We start from the raw sequence: 22,084 nt of genomic DNA, 5'->3' as shown, positions 1-22,084 counted from the left end.
CTCTCTCTCTACTCCTTACTCCCTCCCTCGCATCCCCCACTCTCCTTCTCCATCCCTGACTCCCTCACTCTCCTTCTCCCTCTCCACCTCCCTCCCTCTCTCCCTACCCCTCCACCTCTTTCCCTCTCCTCTCCTTCTCCACTCCCTCTCCATCCCCCTCTCTCCCTCTCCACCCTCCCTCCCTCTCTCTCTCCCTCTCTCCCTCCCTCCCTGTCCCTCAGTTCCCTAAGCAGTCAGTCTCACTCCTCACAGCCCCACTACACTAGACACGACACAGCCACTTCATACAGACCAGCACAAGCCAGCCTCCCTGTCGCCTGTCACCTGCTGCCAAATGTCTATTCTCAGCTATTAGGATTTTGACTGTGCCGCCCATGCGTGGGCCAGCCAACCCTCCCCAGCCTAGCTCTGCTCTGCCAGGGACGTGCCAAGACGGGGCAAGAGCTGGCACGGTGGGTAGAGAATAAAGTGAAAGGTCTTGCTCTATGGTAGGCCTGCCCACAGTGCTCAGGCGTGCCAGCCGGCCCCAGCTGCCCAGCAGGCGATAGCACCCCAGTGCCAGGGCTTCAGTAACGCTAGCCACCTCAGGCACATGATAGCATCACTCACCTGACCGGATTCAGGTGCCACTTTCACTTTCACTGTCTCTGTCTAACTGTCCATATGGGATAGTGTTAGGGTTTTGGTGTTAGCAGCCTTTAGAAAACAGCATCAATATGATTTGGGTGGTTCTGGTCTATACAGTACATACAGAATCTAGATGTATTAGTGTTTGTTTCACAGGTTTGTAGGTCTTCTATGCTGGTCCTTTCCTCCCTCATCATACACTGATTTGCTTTTGATTTTATCCATTGATCTAGGCATTAAACCCTGATTTTCTCTCTCTCTCTCCATAGATAAGTTCTGGTACTGTCGACTGTCTCCGAACCATAAAGTCCTGCACTACGGAGATCTGGAGGAGAGCACTCGAGGAGAGGTGTCCCATGACGCTCTACAGGAGAAATGTGAGTAGTAGCAACACCAGTACTGCTCTGGGTCAAACAAACGTTTTCCTTTAAAAAGAGACAACTGACACTTGCTAAATGATCGTTTACTGGCAGGATGCCTAAAGATGGTTGTTGTTGACATTGTTAGTAGTTGATGCAGCATGTCAACAGAACTGTGATATGTGGTTTTCTAACCTAGCTATCTTAAGATGAATTCACTAACTGTAAGTCACTCTGGATAAGAGCATCTGCTTAATGACTAAAATGTACTGTAAACTAACTGATGATGAGGATGATAAAATTATGTTTTCCTTGATGTTGACGTTCCTCTCCTCCTCTTCCTCCTCCTCCCATAGTACCCGTGGCCGATATCAAAGCGGTTGTCACTGGTAAGGACTGTCCTCACATGAAGGAGAAGGGAGCTCTGAAGCAGAACAAGGTGAGTGTATCTACAGTATGTCAGTGTATCTGTGTCTTATATAACAGTATCTGTCAGTGTATCTGTGTCTTATATAACAGTATATTATCTGTCAGTGTATCTGTGTCTTATATAACAGTATCTGTCAGTGTATCTGTGTCTTATATAACAGTATATTATCTGTCAGTGTATCTGTGTCTTATATAACAGTATATTATCTGTCAGTGCATCTGTGTCTTATATAACCGTATATTATCTGTCAGTGTATCTGTGTCTTATATAACAGTATATTATCTGTCAGTGTATCTGTGTCTTATATAACAGTATATTATCTGTCAGTGTATCTGTGTCTTATATAACAGTATCTGTCAGTGCATCTGTGTCTTATATAACAGTATATTATCTGTCAGTGCATCTGTGTCTTATATAACAGTATATTATCTGTCAGTGTATCTGTGTCTTATATAACAGTATCTGTCAGTGTATCTGTGTCTTATATAACAGTATATTATCTGTCAGTGTATCTGTGTCTTATATAACAGTATATTATCTGTCAGTGTATCTGTGTCTTATATAACAGTATATTATCTGTCAGTGTATCTGTGTCTTATATAACAGTATCTGTCAGTGTATCTGTGTCTTATATAACAGTATATTATCTGTCAGTGTATCTGTGTCTTATATAACAGTATATTATCTGTCAGCGTATCTGTGTCTTATATAACAGTATATTATCTGTCAGCGTATCTGTGTCTTATATAACAGTATCTGTCAGTGTATCTGTGTCTTATATAACAGTATCTGTCAGTGTATCTGTGTCTTATATAACAGTATCTGTCAGTGTATCTGTGTCTTATATAACAGTATATGTCAGTGTATCTGTGTCTTATATAACAGTATATTATCTGTCAGTGTATCTGTGTCTTATATAACAGTATCTGTCAGCGTATCTGTGTCTTATATAACAGTATCTGTCAGCGTATCTGTGTCTTATATAACAGTATATTATCTGTCAGTGTATCTGTGTCTTATATAACAGTATCTGTCAGTGTATCTGTGTCTTATATAACAGTATCTGTCAGTGTATCTGTGTCTTATATAACAGTATATTATCTGTCAGTGTATCTGTGTCTTATATAACAGTATATTATCTGTCAGTGTATCTGTGTCTTATATAACAGTATATTATCTGTCAGTGTATCTGTGTCTTATATAACAGTATATTATCTGTCAGTGTATCTGTGTCTTATATAACAGTATATTATCTGTCAGTGTATCTGTGTCTTATATAACAGTATATGTCAGCTTATCTGTGTCTTATATAACAGTATATTATCTGTCAGTGTATCTGTGTCTTATATAACAGTATCTGTCAGCGTATCTGTGTCTTATATAACAGTATATTATCTGTCAGCATATCTCTGTCTTATATAACAGTATCTGTCAGTGTATCTGTGTCTTATATAACAGTATATTATCTGTCAGTGTATCTGTGTCTTATATAACAGTATCTGTCAGTGTATCTGTGTCTTATATAACAGTATATTATCTGTCAGTGTATCTGTGTCTTATATAACAGTATATTATCTGTCAGCATATCTGTGTCTTATATAACAGTATCTGTCAGTGTATCTGTGTCTTATATAACAGTATATTATCTGTCAGTGTATCTGTGTCTTATATAACAGTATCTGTCAGTGCATCTGTGTCTTATATAACAGTATATTATCTGTCAGTGTATCTGTGTCTTATATAACAGTATATTATCTGTCAGTGTATCTGTGTCTTATATAACAGTATATGTCAGTGTATCTGTGTCTTATAAACTCAGCAAAAAAAGAAATGTCCTCTCACTGTCAACCGCGTTTATTTTCAGCAAACTTAACATGTGTAAATATTTGTATGAATATAACAAGATTCAACAACTGAGACATAAACTGAACAAGTTCCACAGACATCTGACTAACAGAAATGGAATCATGTGTCCTTGAACAAAGGGGTGGTCAAAAAAAAGTAACAGTCAGTATCTGGTGTGGCCACCAGCTGCATTAAGTACTGCAGTGCATCATCTCCTCATGGACTGCACCAGATTTGCCATCTCACTTAGGTAACATCTCACTTAGGACACTAAAGAGGCCTTTCTACTGATTCTGAAAAACACCAAAATAATCTCTTCATGGACTGCACCAGATTTGCCAAATTTGCCAGATTTTACCTAAGTGAGATGTTACCCCACTCTTTCACCAAGGCACCTGCAAGTTCCCGGACATTTATGGGGGGAATGGCCCTAGCTCTCACTCTCCGATCCAACAGGTCCCAGACGTACTCAATGGGATTGAGATCCAGGCTCTTCGCTGGACATGGAAAAACACTGACACATCCTGTCTTGCAGGAAATCATGCACAGAACGAGCAGTATGGCTGGTGGGATTGTCATGCTGGAGGGTCATGTCAGGATGAGCCTGCAGGAAGGGTACCACCTGAGGGAGGAGGATGTCTTCCCTGTAACGCATAGCGTTGAGATTGCCTGCAATGACAACAAGCTCAGTCCAATGATGCTGTGACACACCGCCCCAGACCATGACGGACCCTCCACCTCCAAATCGATCCCGCTCCAGAGTACAGGCCTTGGTGTAACGCTCATTCCTTCGACGATAAACGCGAATCCGACCATCACCCCTGGTGAGACAAAACCTTGACTCGTCAGTGAAGACCACTTTTTGCCAGTCCTGTCTGGTTCAGCGACGGTGGGTTTGTGCCCATAGGCGACTTGTTGCCTGGTGAGGACCTGCCTTACAACAGACCTACAAGCCCTCAGTTCAGCCTCTCTCAGCCTATTGCGGACAGTCTGAGCACTGATGGAGGGATTGTGTGTTCCTGGTGTAACTCGGGCAGTTGTTGTTGCCACCCTGTACCTGTCCTGCAGGTGTGATGTTCGGATGTACCGATCCAGTACAGGTGTTGTTACACGTGGTCTGCCACTGCGAGGACGATCAGCTGTCCGTCCTGTCGCCCTGGCCACATCGGCAGTCCTCATTTATTTTTTATTTATATTTAACCTTTATTTAACTTGCCATGTCAGTTAAGAACAAATTCTTATTTACAATGATTTTTACCTTGTCAGCTCGGGGATTCAATCTAGCAACCTTTCAGTTACCGGCCCAACGCTTTAACCACTAGGTTACCTGCCGCCTCATGCCTCCTTGCAGCATGCCTAAGTTCACGCAGATGATCAGGGACCCTGGGAATCTTTCTTTTGGTGTTTTTCAGAGTCAGCAGAAAGGCCTCTTTAGTGTCCTAAGTTTTCAGAACTGTGACCTTAATTGCCTACCGCCTGTAAGCTGTTAGTGTCGTAACGACCGTTCCACAGGTGCATGTTCATTAATTGTTTATGGTCCATTGAACAAGCATGGGAAACAGTGTTTAAACCCTTTACAATGAAGATCTGTGAAGTTATTTGGATTTTTACAAATTATCTTTGAAAGACAGGGTCCTGAAAAAGGGCCATTTATTTTTTTGCTGAGTTTATAATAGTATCTGTCAGTGTGTCTATGTTAGTTTGGCTGTGTCTTGGGACATTATAAACTGGGTGGTTCAAGCCCTGAACGCTGATTGGCTAACAGCCGTGGCATATTAGACCGTATACCATGGGTATGACAAAACATTTATTAGTTTATAATAGCAATAAGGCACCTCCAGGGTCTGCGTTGCGTTGTACCTAAGAACAGCCCTTAGCCGTGGTATATTGGCCATATACCACACCCCCTCGGGCCTTATTGCTTAAATATAGTATCTGTCAGTGTATCTGTGTCTTATATGATCAAATAATAGCCAGCCCAATATCAAGGTATATTAACCCACAGTTAAGGTGGCTGTTGACATGTCAGCCTAGTTAAACCCAAATCCCTCTATATATTCTATGTATAGACATCTTAACAAAGATGAAATGATTGTTAGTCCTTCCTTTGAGCAGGTACGTAGACCCAGGCCCGGCCTCTGTAGGTTCTCAGTAGTGATTAGAAACCCATACATTCTGCTAACACTGAATGATTAGGTAGGTCCTGTAAATATATTCTGCTAACACTGAATGATTAGGTTGGTCCTGTCAATATATTCTGCTAACGCTGAATGATTAGGTAGGTCCTGAAAATATATTCTGCTAACACTGAATGATTAGGTAGGTCCTGTCAATATATTCTGCTAATGCTGAATGATTAGGTTGGTCCTGTAAATATATTCTGCTAACACTGAATGATTAGGTAGGTCCTGTCAATATATTCTGCTAACACTGAATGATTAGGTAGGTCCTGTCAATATATTCTGCTAACACTGAATGATTAGGTAGGCCCTGTCAATATATTCTGCTAATGATGAATGATTAGGTAGGTCCTGTCAATATATTCTGCTAACACTGAATGATTAGGTAGGTCCTGTCAATATATTCTGCTAACACTGAATGATTAGGTAGGTCCTGTAAATATATTCTGCTAATGCTGAATGATTAGGTAGGTCCTGTAAATATATTCTGCTAACACTGAATGATTAGGTAGGTCCTGTCAATATATTCTGCTAACACTGAATGATTAGGTAGGTCCTGTCAATATATTCTGCTAATGCTGAATGATTAGGTAGGTCCTTTCAATATATTCTGCTAACACTGAATGATTAGGTTGGTCCTGTCAATATATTCTGCTAACGCTGAATGATTAGGTAGGTCCTGTCAATATATTCTGCTAAAGCTGAATGATTAGGTAGGTCCTGTCAATATATTCTGCTAACACTGAATGATTAGGTAGGTCCTGTCAATATATTCTGCTAATGCTGAATGATTAGGTAGGTCCTGTCAATATATTCTGCTAACGCTGAATGATTAGGTAGGTCCTGTCAATATATTCTGCTTATGCTGAATGATTAGGTAGGTCCTGTAAATATATTCTGCTAATGCTGAATGATTAGGTAGGTCCTGTCAATATATTCTGCTAACGCTGAATGATTAGGTAGGTCCTGTCAATATATTCTGCTAACGCTGAATGATTAGGTTGGTCCTGTCAATATATTCTGCTAACGCTGAATGATTAGGTAGGTCCTGTCAATATATTCTGCTAACGCTGAATGATTAGGTTGGTCCTGTCAATATATTCTGCTAACACTGAATGATTAGGTAGGTCCTGTCAATATATTCTGCTAACACTGAACGATTAGGTAGGTCCTGTCAATATATTCTGCTAACACTGAATGATTAGGTAGGTCCTGTCAATATATTTTGCTAACACTGAACGATTAGGTAGGTCCTGTCAATATATTCTGCTAACACTGAATGATTAGGTAGGTCCTGTAAATATATTCTGCTAACGCTGAATGATTAGGTAGGTCCTGTCAATATATTCTGCTAACGCTGAATGATTAGGTAGGTCCTGTCAATATATTCTGCTAACGCTGAATGATTAGGTAGGTCCTGTCAATATATTCTGCTAACGCTGAATGATTAGGTAGGTCCTGTCAATATATTCTGCTAACGCTGAATGATTAGGTAGGTCCTGTCAATATATTCTGCTAACGCTGAATGATTAGGTAGGTCCTGTCAATATATTCTGCTAACGCTGAATGATTAGGTAGGTCCTGTCAATATATTCTGCTAACGCTGAATGATTAGGTAGGTCCTGTCAATATATTCTGCTAACGCTGAATGATTAGGTAGGTCCTGTCAATATATTCTGCTAACGCTGAATGATTAGGTAGGTCCTGTCAATATATTCTGCTAACGCTGAATGATTAGGTAGGTCCTGTCAATATATTCTGCTAACGCTGAATGATTAGGTAGGTCCTGTCAATATATTCTGCTAACGCTGAATGATTAGGTAGGTCCTGTCAATATATTCTGCTAACGCTGAATGATTAGGTAGGTCCTGTCAATATATTCTGCTAACGCTGAATGATTAGGTAGGTCCTGTCAATATATTCTGCTAACGCTGAATGATTAGGTTGGTCCTGAAAATATATTCTTGAAGGCAAAGGAGCACCGATCCTCTCTCACCTGGACCTTTATTACTTTGTTGGCGAATATGGTGTCTGGAAGAATGGGCCTACAGGTCTGTGGGCTGGTTGACTGACTGGCTGGCTGTCTGACTGGCAGGCTGTGTCCTAGGCCAAGTTTAGGCTGTGTGAATGGGAACACGGGCGGAGCCCCTCTCTGGGCCCGGGCACGGCAGTCACAGACCTAGGCTGCATTTCAATATCTAGTGTTGGACAACCGTATGTCTCAAAGTGCCTTTCTGTCCCCTAACCGTCCCCCTGCTCGATATGCTCCGTCCCCTGGCACCCAGCAGGTGGCGCCGGCACACACGATAGCCAAGCCATCTGGTGTTGGAGTGGCTGGGGAGGGAACATGTTAGAGAGTCAAAGCGGGAGGGACACACACACTGGAGGAGAGGGGAGGAGGGGCTCATTAGCATGTTAGTGACAGTGCTACGTTTGAAGTCCCTCCTTTTCTCTCTCTCTCCCCCTCCTTCTCTTCCTCTCCCTCTCCCCTTCCTCTTGCTCCCCCTCTCTCTACCTCTCTCTCGCTACAGGAGGTTCTGGAGCTGGCCTTCTCCGTCCTCTATGAGTCAGACGAGTATTTAAACTTCATCGCTCCGGACAAGCATGAGGTAAGCACTAGACATCTGGCACGGTCACCCAGCCAATGACAGCTTTCACAGATGGACTGAGAGGAAGTCAGTGGAGGTCGTCCATTCTCTAGCATGACATGGGACACTTTATGTTAATACACTGCTATGAGTGTGTGGGGGGTGTGTGCAGAAGCGGGCGCGTCATCTGTCTGTCTGTATGTATTTATCCTCTCCTGTCTCTTCTCAGTACTGTGTGTGGACGGACGGTCTGAACGCCCTCCTGGGGAAGGAGATGACCAGTGACTTCACGAAGTCAGACATGGACACCCTACTCTCCATGGAGATGAAGCTCCGCCTCCTCGACCTGGAGAACATCCAGATCCCAGAGGCCCCTCCCCCCATTCCCAAAGAACCTAGCAACTATGACTTTGTTTATGACTGCAACTAACTAACCAACCGATCAAAATAACTTAGCTACTAGACTGGACCAAACAACTCTCTCTTTTCTAAAACGGCAACTGGAAAAAATGAAAAATAAAAAAATTACGATGAAATGATGAGCGACAGAAAAAGGATTCTATTGAACAATTCTCCTTCCTTCTTGCTAAACTTCCTTTTTTAATTAAAGGATGCGTTTTAATAGTTTTGCAGCACTTAATGACTTTTTGCGGCCCACTGACTGAACCATCCCATCACCATGGAGACCAAACCAGGAAGCATCCATATGGGTCCTTTGGGTCCTCAACCAGACATGCTCTTCTAACGGGCTCAATGGTCTCTAAACGTTGTTGTTTGGTCGTCACTCTCCAAGATGTCGTCACAGTGTTCTTCTCACCTTAAAACCTGCTCACTCTTCACTCGTTCACTGAAGCATATGTCATTTGCTTGGGGTTTGTTGTAGAAAAGCTCTTTGATAAACGCTTGGTTGTTTTGTTTTGTTGACTTTTGTCAGGCCATTGGATGTGAGGAGATGAGCTCATTTCATAAAGAGACTGTAAAGAGGTGTTGAGGGACGTTACGTTTTTATCTCTCCAACAATCTGAGTGTGTCCAAAATGGCACCCTATTCTCTATATAGTGCATTCCTTTTGACCAGGATTAAAAGTACTGCACTATATAGGGAATAAAGTAGTGTACTATGTAGGGAATAGGGTGCTATTTCAGACACAGAATCTGTTTTACATTTATGTGGCAGGTAATGTTTCTGTGAGGAAGAAAGGATCAAGTGTATTTAAGATGATGAAGTGTATATTTAGAGTTTTTCTCCCAGGTATCTTACTCCATACTTCACATACTGTCTCTAGACTGTTACAATACGTATGTTGTTCTAAAACCTGGCACTGTAATACAGGAAACTGCCTCTGAAGTTCCTGAAGCCTTCTATCCCCATATCACGGCTGCTTTGAGCATACTGTGTACTCACACACTTGCTTAGCCCAAACAAATACACAACTTTAATAGCTACATGCTTGCTGAGACGTACACTTGTCTCTTTCCTCCATCTTGATACCGTACGATCAGGCTCGATTGCGACTGCTGTAACATTCCGAAGCAATATTGAGCAAAAAAAATTACATAAATAAAGATCTTCGTTATGCTGATGGTGTAATGTAGTGATATTTGTGCTGCTGCCAAGTAGACAGTATTGGGGATGTTTGTGTTTTTAATAAAGGGAACTTGTTTTGTTTTCAAGATCTATGTGGCCGTCAAAATTTGGAGGTTCATGTACATTTTATTTAAAGCGAATCATGAGCGGATATATCTAATATGATTTATTATTTAATACCTTCAGATGTTCGTATCTAGGTCTGAAAGCCCCTCAACCTGCTGTTTACATTAAAGATTTAAGGAAACTGACATCTCTTGTTGCATATTTTATTATTACTGTTAATATTATATTATTAGTTATGTTTTTCTACCTGGTAGGAGCTTTTGTTATTGTGTATGTGTCCATGCCACCAAATCTTCTATCACTAAAAATACCGATACTGCATCACTTATTGTTGATGTGGCTTTCCATACAGTCGATTTAAAAAAACATACAATGACATGCAAGCAGTTCTATGTGTACTGCACGTGGCAGTCTCTTGGATCAGAGTTCTTCCACAGGAGAGAGAGAGAGTGAGTGATATAGAGAGGAAAATAAAGAGGGAGAGTAATAGCGGGAGAGTGTCTCACTCTTCCTCTGTCTCAGAGGGAGTGTTTCTTGTCATTCCTGCTCTCTTTCCCCGCTCTCTCTCTGCTCTCTCTCCCCTCTCGCTCTCCTCGCTCTCTCCGCTCTGTACGCTCTCTCTCTCTCCCCTTTCTATCCGCTCTCTCTCCGCTCTGTCTCTCGCCCTCTCTCTCACCTCTCGCTCTCCGCTCTCTCTCTCTGCTTTCTCTCTCCGCTCTCTCTCTCTTTCTCTCCGCTCTCTCTCTCTCCACTTTCTCTCTCCACTCTCTCTCTCTCTCTTCGCTCTCTCTACTCTCTCCGCTCTCTATCTCCCCCCTCTCTCTCTCTCCGCTTTCCTCGCTCTGGCTTGCTCTCTCTCGCTCTCTCCGCTCTCTCTCACCTCTCGCTCTCCTCTCTCGCTCTGTCTCTCGCCCTCTCTCTCACCTCTCGTTCTCCTCTCTCGCTCTCTCTGTTCTCCTCTCTCGCTCTCTCTGTTCTCTCTATCTCTCTCTCTCTCTCTCCGCTTTCTCTCTCCTCTCTCTCTTTCTCTCTGCTCTCTCTTTCTCTCTCTCCACTCTCTCCCTCTCTTCGCTCTCTCCACTCTCTCTCCGCTCTCTCTCTCTCTCCGCTCTCTCTTTCTCTCTCTGCGTTGCCTCAAGAGCTCAGACATACATTTCACCCGCTCCTTAGAATCTGTAGACTTGTCAGAAGAAGGCCACAATCTGCGCAGGTTCACAGTCTGAAGTGAAGTAACAATGTTAGTTCAAAACCATGAAGTTGAGCAATTCAATTAGAAATCAATGACATGCCAAATTAGTGCCTTCAGAAAGTATTCACACCCCTGAACATTTTCCACATTTTGTTGTGTTACAGCCTGAATTTAAAATTTAATAAATGTAGATTTTGTGTCACTGATCTACTCACAATACCCCATGATGTCAAAGCTGACATTTCTTGAGTCAATAAGTATTCAACCCATTGTTATGGAAAGCCTAAATAAGTTCTGGAGTAGAAATGTGCTTAAAAAAATCGTATAATAAGTTGCATGGACTCATTCTCTGCACTGCATCGCAGTGTTAGCTGTGCCACTAGAGACTCTGGGTTCGAATCCAGGCTCGAATCCATGGGTCCCCGGGCCACGACCCATGGGGCGGCGCACAATTGTCCAAGCGTCGTCCGGGTTAGGGGAGGGTTTGGCACGCACTAGCGACTCCTGTGGCGGGCCGGGCGCAGTGCATGCTGACACGGTGCACATGTTTCCTGGTTAAGTGGGCATTGTGTCAAGAAGCATTGCGGTTTGGTTGGGTTATCTTTTGGAGGACACACGGCTCTCATCTTTCTTCTCTCCAGAGTCCGTACGGGAGTTGCAGCGATGAGACAAGACTGTAACTACCAATTGGATACCACGAAAACGGTGTTAATTTTTTTAAAAAGGAATAGAAGTGGTTAACATGATTTTTGAATAACTACACCATCTCATACTGTCCCGCCCTGACCGTAGAGATATTTTTATTCTCTATGTTTGGTTGGTCAGGGTGTGACTCGGGTGGGAAACTCTATGTTCTTTGTTTCTCTGTTTTGGCCGGGTATGGTTCTCAATCAGGGACAGCTGTCTATCGTTGTCTCTGATTGGGAATCATACTTAGGCAGCCTTTTTTCCTTTTGGTATTTGTGGGTAGTTGTCTTTGTTAGTGGCATTATAGCCGAAGTAAGCTTCACGGTCGTTTCCTTGTTCTTTGTTTTGTTGGCGACATTTATCAATAAAAGAAATGTACACTCAGCATGCTGCACCTTGGTCCGGTCATTTCCCACGATCGTGACACATACACACAATTATATACAGTACCAGTCAAAAGTTTGGACACTCCTAAGGGTTTTTCTTTATTTTTACTATTTTCTACTTTGTGGAATAATAGTGAAGACATCAAAATGATTAAATAACACAAAAAAGTTAATTAAAAAAGTGTATAAAAAATATATTTAAGATTTAAGATTCTTCAAAGTAGCCAAAGTAGTCTTGATGACAGCTTTGCACACTCTTGACATTAGGCTTTGGATGGTGTATCAATACACCCAGTCACTACAAAGATACAGGCATCATTCCTAAATTAGTTGCTGGAGAGGAATTAAACTGCTCAGGGATTTTAATGGTTGTGATTGGAGAAAACTGAGGATGGGTCAACAACATTGTAGTTACTCCACAATACTAACCTAATTGACAGAGTGAAAAGAAGGAAGCCTGTACAGAACACATATTCCAAAACATGCAACCTGTTTGCAACAAGGCACTTAAGTAATACTGCAAAATATTTGGCTAAGATATGTACTTTTTGTCCTGACTACAAAGTGTTATGTTTGGGTCAAATCCAACACAACACATCACTGAGTACCACTCTTCATATTTTCACGCATGGTGGTGGCTGCATCATGTTATGGGTATGCTTATCATCGGCAAGGACTGGGGAGTTTCTCTGGATAAAAATAAACTGAATACAGCTACAATATAAACACAGGCATAGTCCTAGAGGAAAACCTTGTTCAGTTTGCTTTCCAACAGAAATTGGGAGATGAATTCACCTTTCAGCAGGACAATAACCTAAAACACAAGGCCAAATCTAACTTGTAAGTTGCTTACCAAGACAACAACATTGTTCCTGAGTAGCCTAATTACAGTTGTGACTTAAATCAGCTTGGAAATCTATGGCAAGACTTGAAAATGGCTGTCTAGCAATGATCAACAGTCAAATTGACAGAGCTTGAAGATGGATGAGAATTTAATAAAAAAATTCATCCACTTTGAATTCAGGCTGTAACACTGTGAAATAAGTAAAGGGGTATGAATACTTTCTGTAGTGTTTCAACACATCACCTTCACTTATCCAGACACCCAAAGGAGAAACGGTGAGTGCACCCTGGCCTCGCCTGTGAGTGAAGACTTAGCTCATCTCATCTGAAGTTGAGAGAGGTTGTGCTGTGTGTGTGAAAGCCGCTAAAGGTTTCGGCATAGCGGGGTGCAGCTACTCTCCCCTTGAAGCAGGCCACACTAATCAAATCTGATGGGAACGGGAAACACTTTTCTTCATGTCACGCTCACAAACCTCTCTCTCTCTCTACACCAACTGTAGGGTATGTCCCAATTATCTCTTTCCTACTGAAGTGTACACTCGCTCATTACTTCCCACAACTTTTAAATTGGTGTTGGCATGGGATGGGGGGGTTCCATTTGCCAGTATGGGGGGCAAAATGCAATTTCAGAATGTGGGGGGGACATGTCCCCAGTGAAAGTTGCTATTCCACGATTCCCTGGACTGTATTGACTATCTGGCATCATACTTGAGTCATTTTACAAACCTGGAAACATTGAAGTAGAATGCCTTTGGTTCACAAGTTCCACAATATTTTTCTTCATCCATCGCCATTGTTTCTTATTGAGTGTATGTGCGCTTTGAAATGATTTACTTCTTAACACATCTGATCAATGATGTGTTCTCATTGGAGAGACAGGAGCGATTCGTTATTTATGTTGCTGATACCATGGCCAGTCCCATCCTTAGATCTTCCTCACATCACTATTTTGCTTGAGGGCACCAATCTTGGAGTTAATGTGGAACACATTCTCAGTCTGGTTTGGAACAGAAAATGGGATGCATTCACTAAGAACCAAATGGAAGTAAACAGGTTGAAACCGGGAGGGACTAATCTGAACTTGTCCAATAAGAAATGCTTGTTTTTGTTGCAAAACCTTTTCCTACGGTGTGCACGGATGAATACAGTCCTGTATAGCCCACTTTTTAAACAGTAACTGAACCATCTAGACACTGAAAGCTATACCGTGTTGGACTTTGAAGCTATACAGTTATACATTTTATTATTTTTTTAAAAATCAATGGCTCTACAATATATATGGACCAATCGCAGATTGCCATTTTAAAACAAAACATTCCAGCCAAGAAAGCTGTTAAAAGATCAAGCTAGTGAGAAAATGATTTTATTCTGAGCAGCAGTCCAACACCCCCAGCCAATCCTATAACTTGAGTGCTCACGGCCATAGGGGCAGCAGAATTAACAGGGTGAAATAAACTTCCTCTCAGATAATTAAATTATCTTGACTGAGCAGGCTGTTATTTTCCAAGAGAATCAAGATAAATGGATATTATTTTGAGCTTAATTTGCTCTGCATTCACATTGTTCTTTATTTCCTAATTATCCACCTCAAATTATGTATCTGGAGGTATACCATACATGCCTGATGGCAGGAAAACAAAAAACATCAACTGTAAATTACACTACATGGCCAAAGGTAGGTGGACACCCCTTCAAATCAGTGGATTCGGACATTCCAGCTACACCCGTTGCTGATAGGTGTATAAAATCGAACAATCTCCATAGACAAACATTGGCAGTATAATAGCTCGTACTGAAGAGCTCAGTGACTTTCAACAAGTCAGTTAATCAGATTTCTGCCCTGCTAGAGCTGCCCTGGTCAACTATAAGTGCTGTTATTGTGAAGTGAAAACATCTAGGAGCTCAGTCGCGAAGTGGTAGGCCACACATGCTCACAGAATGGGACCGTCAAGTGCTGAAGTGTGTAGCGCATAAAAATGATTTCCTCGGTTGCAAACACTCACCACCGAGTTCCAAACTGCCCCTGGAAGCAAAACCAGCACAAGAACTGTTCTTCGGAAGCTTCATGAAATGGGTTTCCATGGCTGAGCAGCCACACACAAGCCTAAGATCACCATGCGCAATGCCAAGCGTTGGCATGAGATTCTGGAGCAGTGGAAATGCGTTCTCTGGAGTGATGAATCACGCTTCACCATCTGGCAGTCCAACGGATGAATCTGGGATTGGCGGATGCCAGGAGATCGCTACCTGCCCCAATGCATAGTGCCAACTGTAAAGTTTGGTGGAGGAGAAATAATGGTCTGGGGCTGTTTTTCATGGTCCGTGCTTGGCCCCTTAGTTCCAGTGAAGGAAAATCTTAACGCTACAGCCTACAATTACATTCTGCACAAAGCGAGGCACATACAGAAATTGTTTGTCACGATCGGTTTATAAGAACCTGACTGGCTTGCACAGAGGCCTGACCTCAACCCCATCAAACACCTTTGGGATGAATTGGAATGCACACTGCGAGACAGGCCTAATCACCCAACATCAGTGCCCATCCTCACTAATGCTCTTGTGGTTGAATGGAAGCAAGTCACCGCAGAAATGTTACAACTTCTTGTGGAGAGCCTTCCCAGAAGAGTGGAGGCTGTAATAGCAGCAAAGGGGGGGAGCAACTCCATATTAATGCCCATGATTTTGGAATGAGATGTTTGACGAGCAGGTATCCACATACTTTTGGCCATGTAGTGTACATTGTACATGATGCCTCTTGTCACAGATGCACTGGACATGTCTCTTTGTGGCGTAACGTTGCACATAGGCTGGGTGTTAGGGTGCCAAGAACTCTATTGAAGACATTGGTTTAGTTCTTAACTTTGTTAAGTTGGTGAATAGTATTGACAGTGTACTTATGAAGCTCACTCAAACAACCAACTCACGGCATAAAGTAATGTCTCCCCACTCCAATTCTTTCTCATCTCAAGCCATTCTGACCTGATCACACACACACACTGTGTGTTCTCGTCTTCAAAGAGGTCCACTGTGTGAATCTCGGGCAAAGACGTGAAGCTTCTCTTTATTTATAACCGGTTTGATTGTCTGCCTGGGTGACCGTTTTAACCTGTCACACCGTATAACTTCAGTGTGTCAGGGAATCTGCCTGTCATGAAAGTAACCGCTCTAAAACAGTCCTTTGTCTCAGGCAACGCTCACTCTTTTTCTCCATCTCTCTCTCTCTGTGCTATTGTGGAATCATTGCTCTGCTTTTCCCCCAGCAGTCATGTCACAGGGGTTTGTTGTTTTGTACGCAGCTTGTTGTAGGCCTATTCCTCAGGAACTAATTCAGTGAGTGTTGCTTATTGATGCTGGGAAATCGACCGGGCACTTGAAAAACAAAGCATGCTTTTGGGATTACTTTGAAGAAGCTTGGCACTGTCGGGGAGGAGGATTCTTCTGACAGCTAACAGACATGGCCCCGGGCACAGTTTTTTGGATTTTGCAAAATTCACCCATTTTTAAAGCTGTCATTCGCCCTTTTGTGTGTTCTCTTCCATCTGACAGAATGGTGTCCCATGTCGGAGGAAAGAAGGCTGGACTGAGATGAATCCTGATGACAAACAGATTGAAGTGAACACCATCTAACACCATAAAGATCCTAAAGATACTGCTGCTGCTGTCAGAGGAGAGAGAGAGAGAGGGATACTGCTAACCCATCACAGAAAGAGAGAGGAGACTGCTAACCCATCACAGAGAGGGAGAGGAGACTGCTAACCCATCACAGAGAGGGAGAGGAGACTGCTAACCCACCATCGAGAGGGAGAGGAGACTGCTAACCCACCACAGAAAGAGAGAGGAGACTGCTAACCCATCACAGAGAGGGAGAAAGATGAGTCTGCTAACCCATCACAGAAAGGGAGAGAGAGGAGACTGCTAACCCATCACAGAAAGGGAGAGAGAGGAGACTGCTAACCCACCACAGAGAGGGAGGAGACTGCTAACCCATCACAGAGAGGGAGAGGAGACTGCTAACCCACCACAGAGAGAGGAGACTGCTAACCGACCACAGAGAAGGAGAGGAGACTGCTAACCCACCACAGAAAGGGAGACGGAGACTGCTAACCCATCACAGAGAGGGAGAGGAGACTGCTAACCCATCATAGAGAAGGAGAGAAGACTGCTAACCCACCACAGAAAGGGAGAGGAGACTGCTAACCCACCACAGAAAGGGAGACGGAGACTGCTAACCCATCACAGAGAGGGAGAAAGAGGAGTCTGCTAACCAATCACAGAAAGGGAGAGAGAGGAGACTGCTAACCCATCACAGAAAGGGAGAGAGAGGAGACTGCTAACCCACCACAGAGAGGGAGGAGACTGCTAACCCATCACAGAGAGGGAGAGGAGAATGCTAACCCACCACAGAGAGAGAGGAGACTGCTAACCGACCACAGAGAAGGAGAGGAGACTGCTAACCCACCACAGAAAGGGAGACGGAGACTGCTAACCCATCACAGAGAAGGAGAGGAGACTGCTAACCCATCACAGAGAAGGAGAGGAGACTGCTAACCCATCATAGAGAAGGAGAGGAGACTGCTAACCCATCACAGAGAGGGAGAGGAGACTGCTAACCCACCACAGAAAGGGAGACGGAGACTGCTAACCCATCACAGAGAGGGAGAAAGAGGAGTCTGCTAACCCATCACAGAAAGAGAGAGGAGACTGCTAATCCACCACAGAGAAGGAGAGGAGACTGCTAACCCACCACAGAAAGGGAGACGGAGACTGCTAACCCACCACAGAGAGAGAAGAGACTGCTAACCCCTGCTAACCCACCACAGAGAAGGAGAGGAGACTGCTAACCCACCACAGAGAGAGTAGACTGCTAACCCACCAAAGAGAATGAGAGGAGACTGCTAACCCACCACAGAAAGGGAGACGGAGACTGCTAACCCATCACAGAGAGGGAGAGGAGACTGCTAACCCATCACAGAAAGGGAGACGGAGACTGCCAACCCACCACAGAGAGGGAGAGGAGACTGCTAACCCACCACAGAAAGAGAGACGGAGACTGCTAACCCATCACAGAAAGGGAGAGAGAGGAGACTGCCAACCCACCACAGAGAGGGAGAGAAGACTGCTAACCCACCACAGAAAGAGAGAGGAGACTGCTAACCCATCACAGAGAGGGAGAAAGAGGAGTCTGCTAACCCATCACAGAAAGGGAGAGAGAGGAGACTGCTAACCCACCACAGAGAGGGAGGAGACTGCTAACCCATCACAGAGAGGGAGAGGAGACTGCTAACCCATCACAGAGAGGGAGAGGAGACTGCTAACCCACCACAGAGAGAGGAGACTGCTAACCCACCACAGAGAAGGAGAGGAGACTGCTAACCCACCACAGAAAGGGAGACGGAGACTGCTAACCCATCACAGAGAGGGAGAGGAGACTGCTAACCCACCACAGAGAGAGAGGAGACTGCTAACCCATCACAGAAAGGGAGAGGAGACTGCTAACCCATCACAGGGAGGGAGAGAAAGGTGACTGCTAACCCATCACAGAGAGAGAGAGAGGAGACTGCTAACCCATCACAGAGAGAGAGAGATGAGACTGCTAACCCATCACAGAAAGGGAGAGGAGACTGCTAACCCATCACAGAGAGAAAGGAGACTGCTAACTCATCAGAGAGAGGGAGAGAGAGAAGACTGCTAACCCATCACAGAGAGAGAAAGAGGGGAGACTGCTAACCCACCACAGAAAGAGAGAGAAGACTGCTAACCCATCACAGAAAGGGAGAGAGAGTAGACTGCTAACCCATCACAGAGAGAGAAAGAGGGGAGACTGCTAACCCACCACAGAAAGAGAAAGGAGACTGCTAACCCATCACAGAAAGGGAGAGAGAGTAGACTGCTAACCCATCACAGAAAGAGAGAGAAGACTGCTAACCCATCACAGAAAGAGAGAGACTGCTAACTCATCACAGAAAGAGAGAGAGAAGACTGCTAACCCATCACAGAAAGAGAGAGAGAGGACTGCTAACCCATCACAGAAAGAGAGAGAGAAGACTGCTAACCCATCACAGAAAGGGAGAGAGAGGAGACTGCTAACCCATCACAGAAAGAGAGAGAGAAGACTGCTAACCCATCACAGAAATAGAGAGAGAGAAGACTGCTAACCCATCACAGAAAGAGAGAGAGAAGACTGCTAACCCATCACAGAAAGGGAGAGAGAGAAGACTGCTAACCCATCACAGAAAGAGAGAGAAGACTGCTAACCCATCACAGAAAGAGAGAGAAGACTGCTAACTCATCACAGAAAGAGAGAGAGAAGACTGCTAACCCATCACAGAAAGAGAGAGAGAGAAGACTGCTAACCCATCACAGAAAGAGAGAGAGAAGACTGCTAACCCATCACAGAAAGAGAGAGAGAAGACTGCTAACCCATCACAGAAAGAGAGAGAGAGAAGACTGCTAACCCATCACAGAAAGAGAGAGAGAGAAGACTGCTAACCCATCACAGAAAGAGAGAGAGAAGACTGCTAACCCATCACAGAAAGGGAGAGAGAGAAGACTGCTAACCCATCACAGAAAGAGAGAGAGAAGACTGCTAACCCATCACAGAAAGAGAGAGAGAGAAGACTGCTAACCCATCACAGAAAGAGAGAGAGAAGACTGCTAACCCATCACAGAAAGGGAGAGAGAGGAGACTGCTAACCCATCACAGAAAGAGCGAGAAGACTGCTAACCCATCACAGAAAGAGAGAGAGAAGACTGCTAACCCATCACAGAAAGAGAGAGAAGACTGCTAACCCATCACAGAAAGAGAGAGAGAAGACTGCTAACCCATCACAGAAAGGGAGAGAGAGGAGACTGCTAACCCATCACAGAAAGAGAGAGAGAGAAGACTGCTAACCCATCACAGAAAGAGAGAGAGAAGACTGCTAACCCATCACAGAAAGGGAGAGAGAGGAGACTGCTAACCCATCACAGAAAGAGCGAGAAGACTGCTAACCCATCACAGAAAGAGAGAGAGAAGACTGCTAACCCATCACAGAAAGAGAGAGAGAAGACTGCTAACCCATCATAGAGCTACAGAGAGAGAGGAACCTGCACTCTGTAGTCATACACACACACACTCTCTCCCTCTCTTTCTCGTGTGTGTGTAGGACTGCATTTCTGTGGCCCCAGATGTTGTCTGAGTCCATACAATTGGGAGGGCAGAACGAACAGAGATTGATTCAGGCACACAGAGCTCCCCAGTGGCCTTGTGGGTACATCTATTTCTCTGTTCTCATCTGAACCAGAATGCACTGCTCTCACAGAACAGAACAGCCAGAACAAAATGTTGAAATTCATTTTTCTGTTGAAAAATATATTTCTTTAACAAAAACGACTAGACGATCTATCTCGGGCAGCTCTATGGCACGTGTGTGTAACCTATCCCATGGGCCAGGAGTGCAGTTTCCTCTCTCTGCAACTTTGTGATGTGTCAGCAGTCTCCTCTCTCATCCTCTCTGTGATGGGTTAGCAGTCTCCTCTCTCTCCCTTTCTGTGATGGGTTAGCAGTCTCCTCTCTCTCTCTCTGTGATGGGTTAGCAGTCTCCTCTCCCTTTTTGTGATGGGTTAGCAGTCTCCCCTCTCTCTCTCTCTGTGATGGGTTAGCAAACTCCTCTCTCTCTCTCTGTGATGGGTTAGCAGTCTCCCCTCTCTCTCTCTGTGATGGGTTAGCAGTCTACTCTCTCTCTCTCTCTCTCTCTCTCTCTCTCTGTGATGGGTTAGCAGTCTCCCCTCTCTCTCTCTCTGTGATGGGTTAGCAAACTCCTCTCTCTCTCTCTCTCTCTCTGTGGTGGGTTAGCAGTCTCCTCTCTCTGTCCCTCTCTGTGATGGGTTAGCAAACTCCTCTCTCTCTCTCTGTGGTGGGTTAGCAGTCTCCTCTCTCTCTCTCTCTGTGATGGGTTAGCAGTCTCCTCTCTCTCTCTCTCTCTGTGATGGGTTAGCAAACTCCTCTCTCTCTCTCTCTCTCTCTCTCTGTGGTGGGTTAGCAGTCTCCTCTCTCTGTCCCTCTCTGTGATGGGTTAGCAAACTCCTCTATCTCTCTCTCTGTGGTGGGTTAGCAGTCTCCTCTCTCTCTCTCTCTGTGGTGGGTTAGCAGTCTCCTCTCTCTCTCTCTCTCTGTGATGGGTTAGCAAACTCCTCTCTCTCTCTCTCTGTGGTGGGTTAGCAGTCTCCTCTCTCTCTCTCTCTCTCTCTCTGTGATGGGTTAGCAGTCTACTCTCTCTGTCCCTCTCTGTGATGGGTTAGCAAACTCCTCTCTCTCCCTCTCTGTGGTGGGTTAGCAGTCTCCTCTCTCTCTCTCTCTCTCTCTCTCTCTCTGTGATGGGTTAGCAGTCTACTCTCTCTCTCTCTGTGATGGGTTAGCAGTCTCCTCTCTCTCTCTCTCCCTCTCTGTGATGGGTTAACAGTCTACTCTCTGTCCCTCTCTGTGATGGGTTAGCAAACTCCTCTCTCTCTCTCTCTATGTGATGGGTTAGCAGTCTACTCTCTGTTCCTCTCTGTGATGGGTTAACAGTCTACTCTCTGTCCCTCTCTGTGATGGGTTAACAGTCTACTCTCTGTCCCTCTCTGTGATGGGTTAGCAAACTCCTCTCTCTCTCTGTGATGGGTTAGCAAACTCCTCTCTCTCTCTCTCTGTGATGGGTTAACAGTCTACTCTCTGTCCCTCTCTGTGATGGGTTAACAGTCTACTCTCTGTCCCTCTCTGTGATGGGTTAACAGTCTACTCTCTGTCCCTCTCTGTGATGGGTTAGCAAACTCCTCTCTCTCTCTGTGATGGGTTAGCAAACTCCTCTCTCTCTCTCTCTGTGATGGGTTAACAGTCTACTCTCTGTCCCTCTCTGTGATGGGTTAACAGTCTACTCTCTGTCCCTCTCTGTGATGGGTTAGCAAACTCCTCTCTCTCTCTGTGATGGGTTAGCAAACTCCTCTCTCTCTCTCTCTGTGATGGGTTAACAGTCTACTCTCTGTCCCTCTCTGTGATGGGTTAACAGTCTACTCTCTGTCCCTCTCTGTGATGGGTTAGCAAACTCCTCTCTCTCTCTCTGTGATGGGTTAGCAAACTCCTCTCTCTCTCTCTCTCTCTCTCTGTGGTGGGTTAGCAGTCTACTCTCTGTCCCTCTCTGTGATGGGTTAGCAGTCTACTCTCTGTCCCTCTCTGTGATGGGTTAGCAAACTCCTCTCTCTCTCTCTCTCTGTGGTGGGTTAGCAGTCTCATCTCTCTCTCTCTGTAGTGGGTTAGCAGTCTACTCTCTCTCTCTCTCT

The 22,084-nt window shown here is 44.5% G+C and overlaps 1 protein-coding gene across 7 annotated transcripts in view; it reads left to right on the top strand.

Moving 5' to 3' along the window:
- Positions 1-9,867, top strand: part of LOC129820197 (engulfment and cell motility protein 1-like) — a 167,160-nt gene extending 157,293 nt beyond the window's left edge. For all 7 annotated transcript variants that reach the window (XM_055877191.1, XM_055877194.1, XM_055877192.1 and 4 more), the window contains 4 exons: positions 897-1,004; positions 1,343-1,425; positions 7,973-8,050; positions 8,259-9,867. In XM_055877191.1, the coding sequence (XP_055733166.1) occupies positions 897-1,004; positions 1,343-1,425; positions 7,973-8,050; positions 8,259-8,459 (470 nt within the window). In that variant the 3' untranslated portion in view covers positions 8,460-9,867. The remainder of the gene's footprint in view (positions 1-896; positions 1,005-1,342; positions 1,426-7,972; positions 8,051-8,258) is intronic.
- Positions 9,868-22,084: the final 12,217 nt, after the last annotated feature.

The sequence above is a fragment of the Salvelinus fontinalis genome, chromosome 22, assembly GCF_029448725.1.
Source record: "Salvelinus fontinalis isolate EN_2023a chromosome 22, ASM2944872v1, whole genome shotgun sequence".
Classification (NCBI taxonomy): domain Eukaryota; kingdom Metazoa; phylum Chordata; class Actinopteri; order Salmoniformes; family Salmonidae; genus Salvelinus; species Salvelinus fontinalis.
The sequence above is the reverse complement of the archived record's forward strand: the minus strand, read 5'-3'. Positions and strand labels throughout refer to the sequence as shown.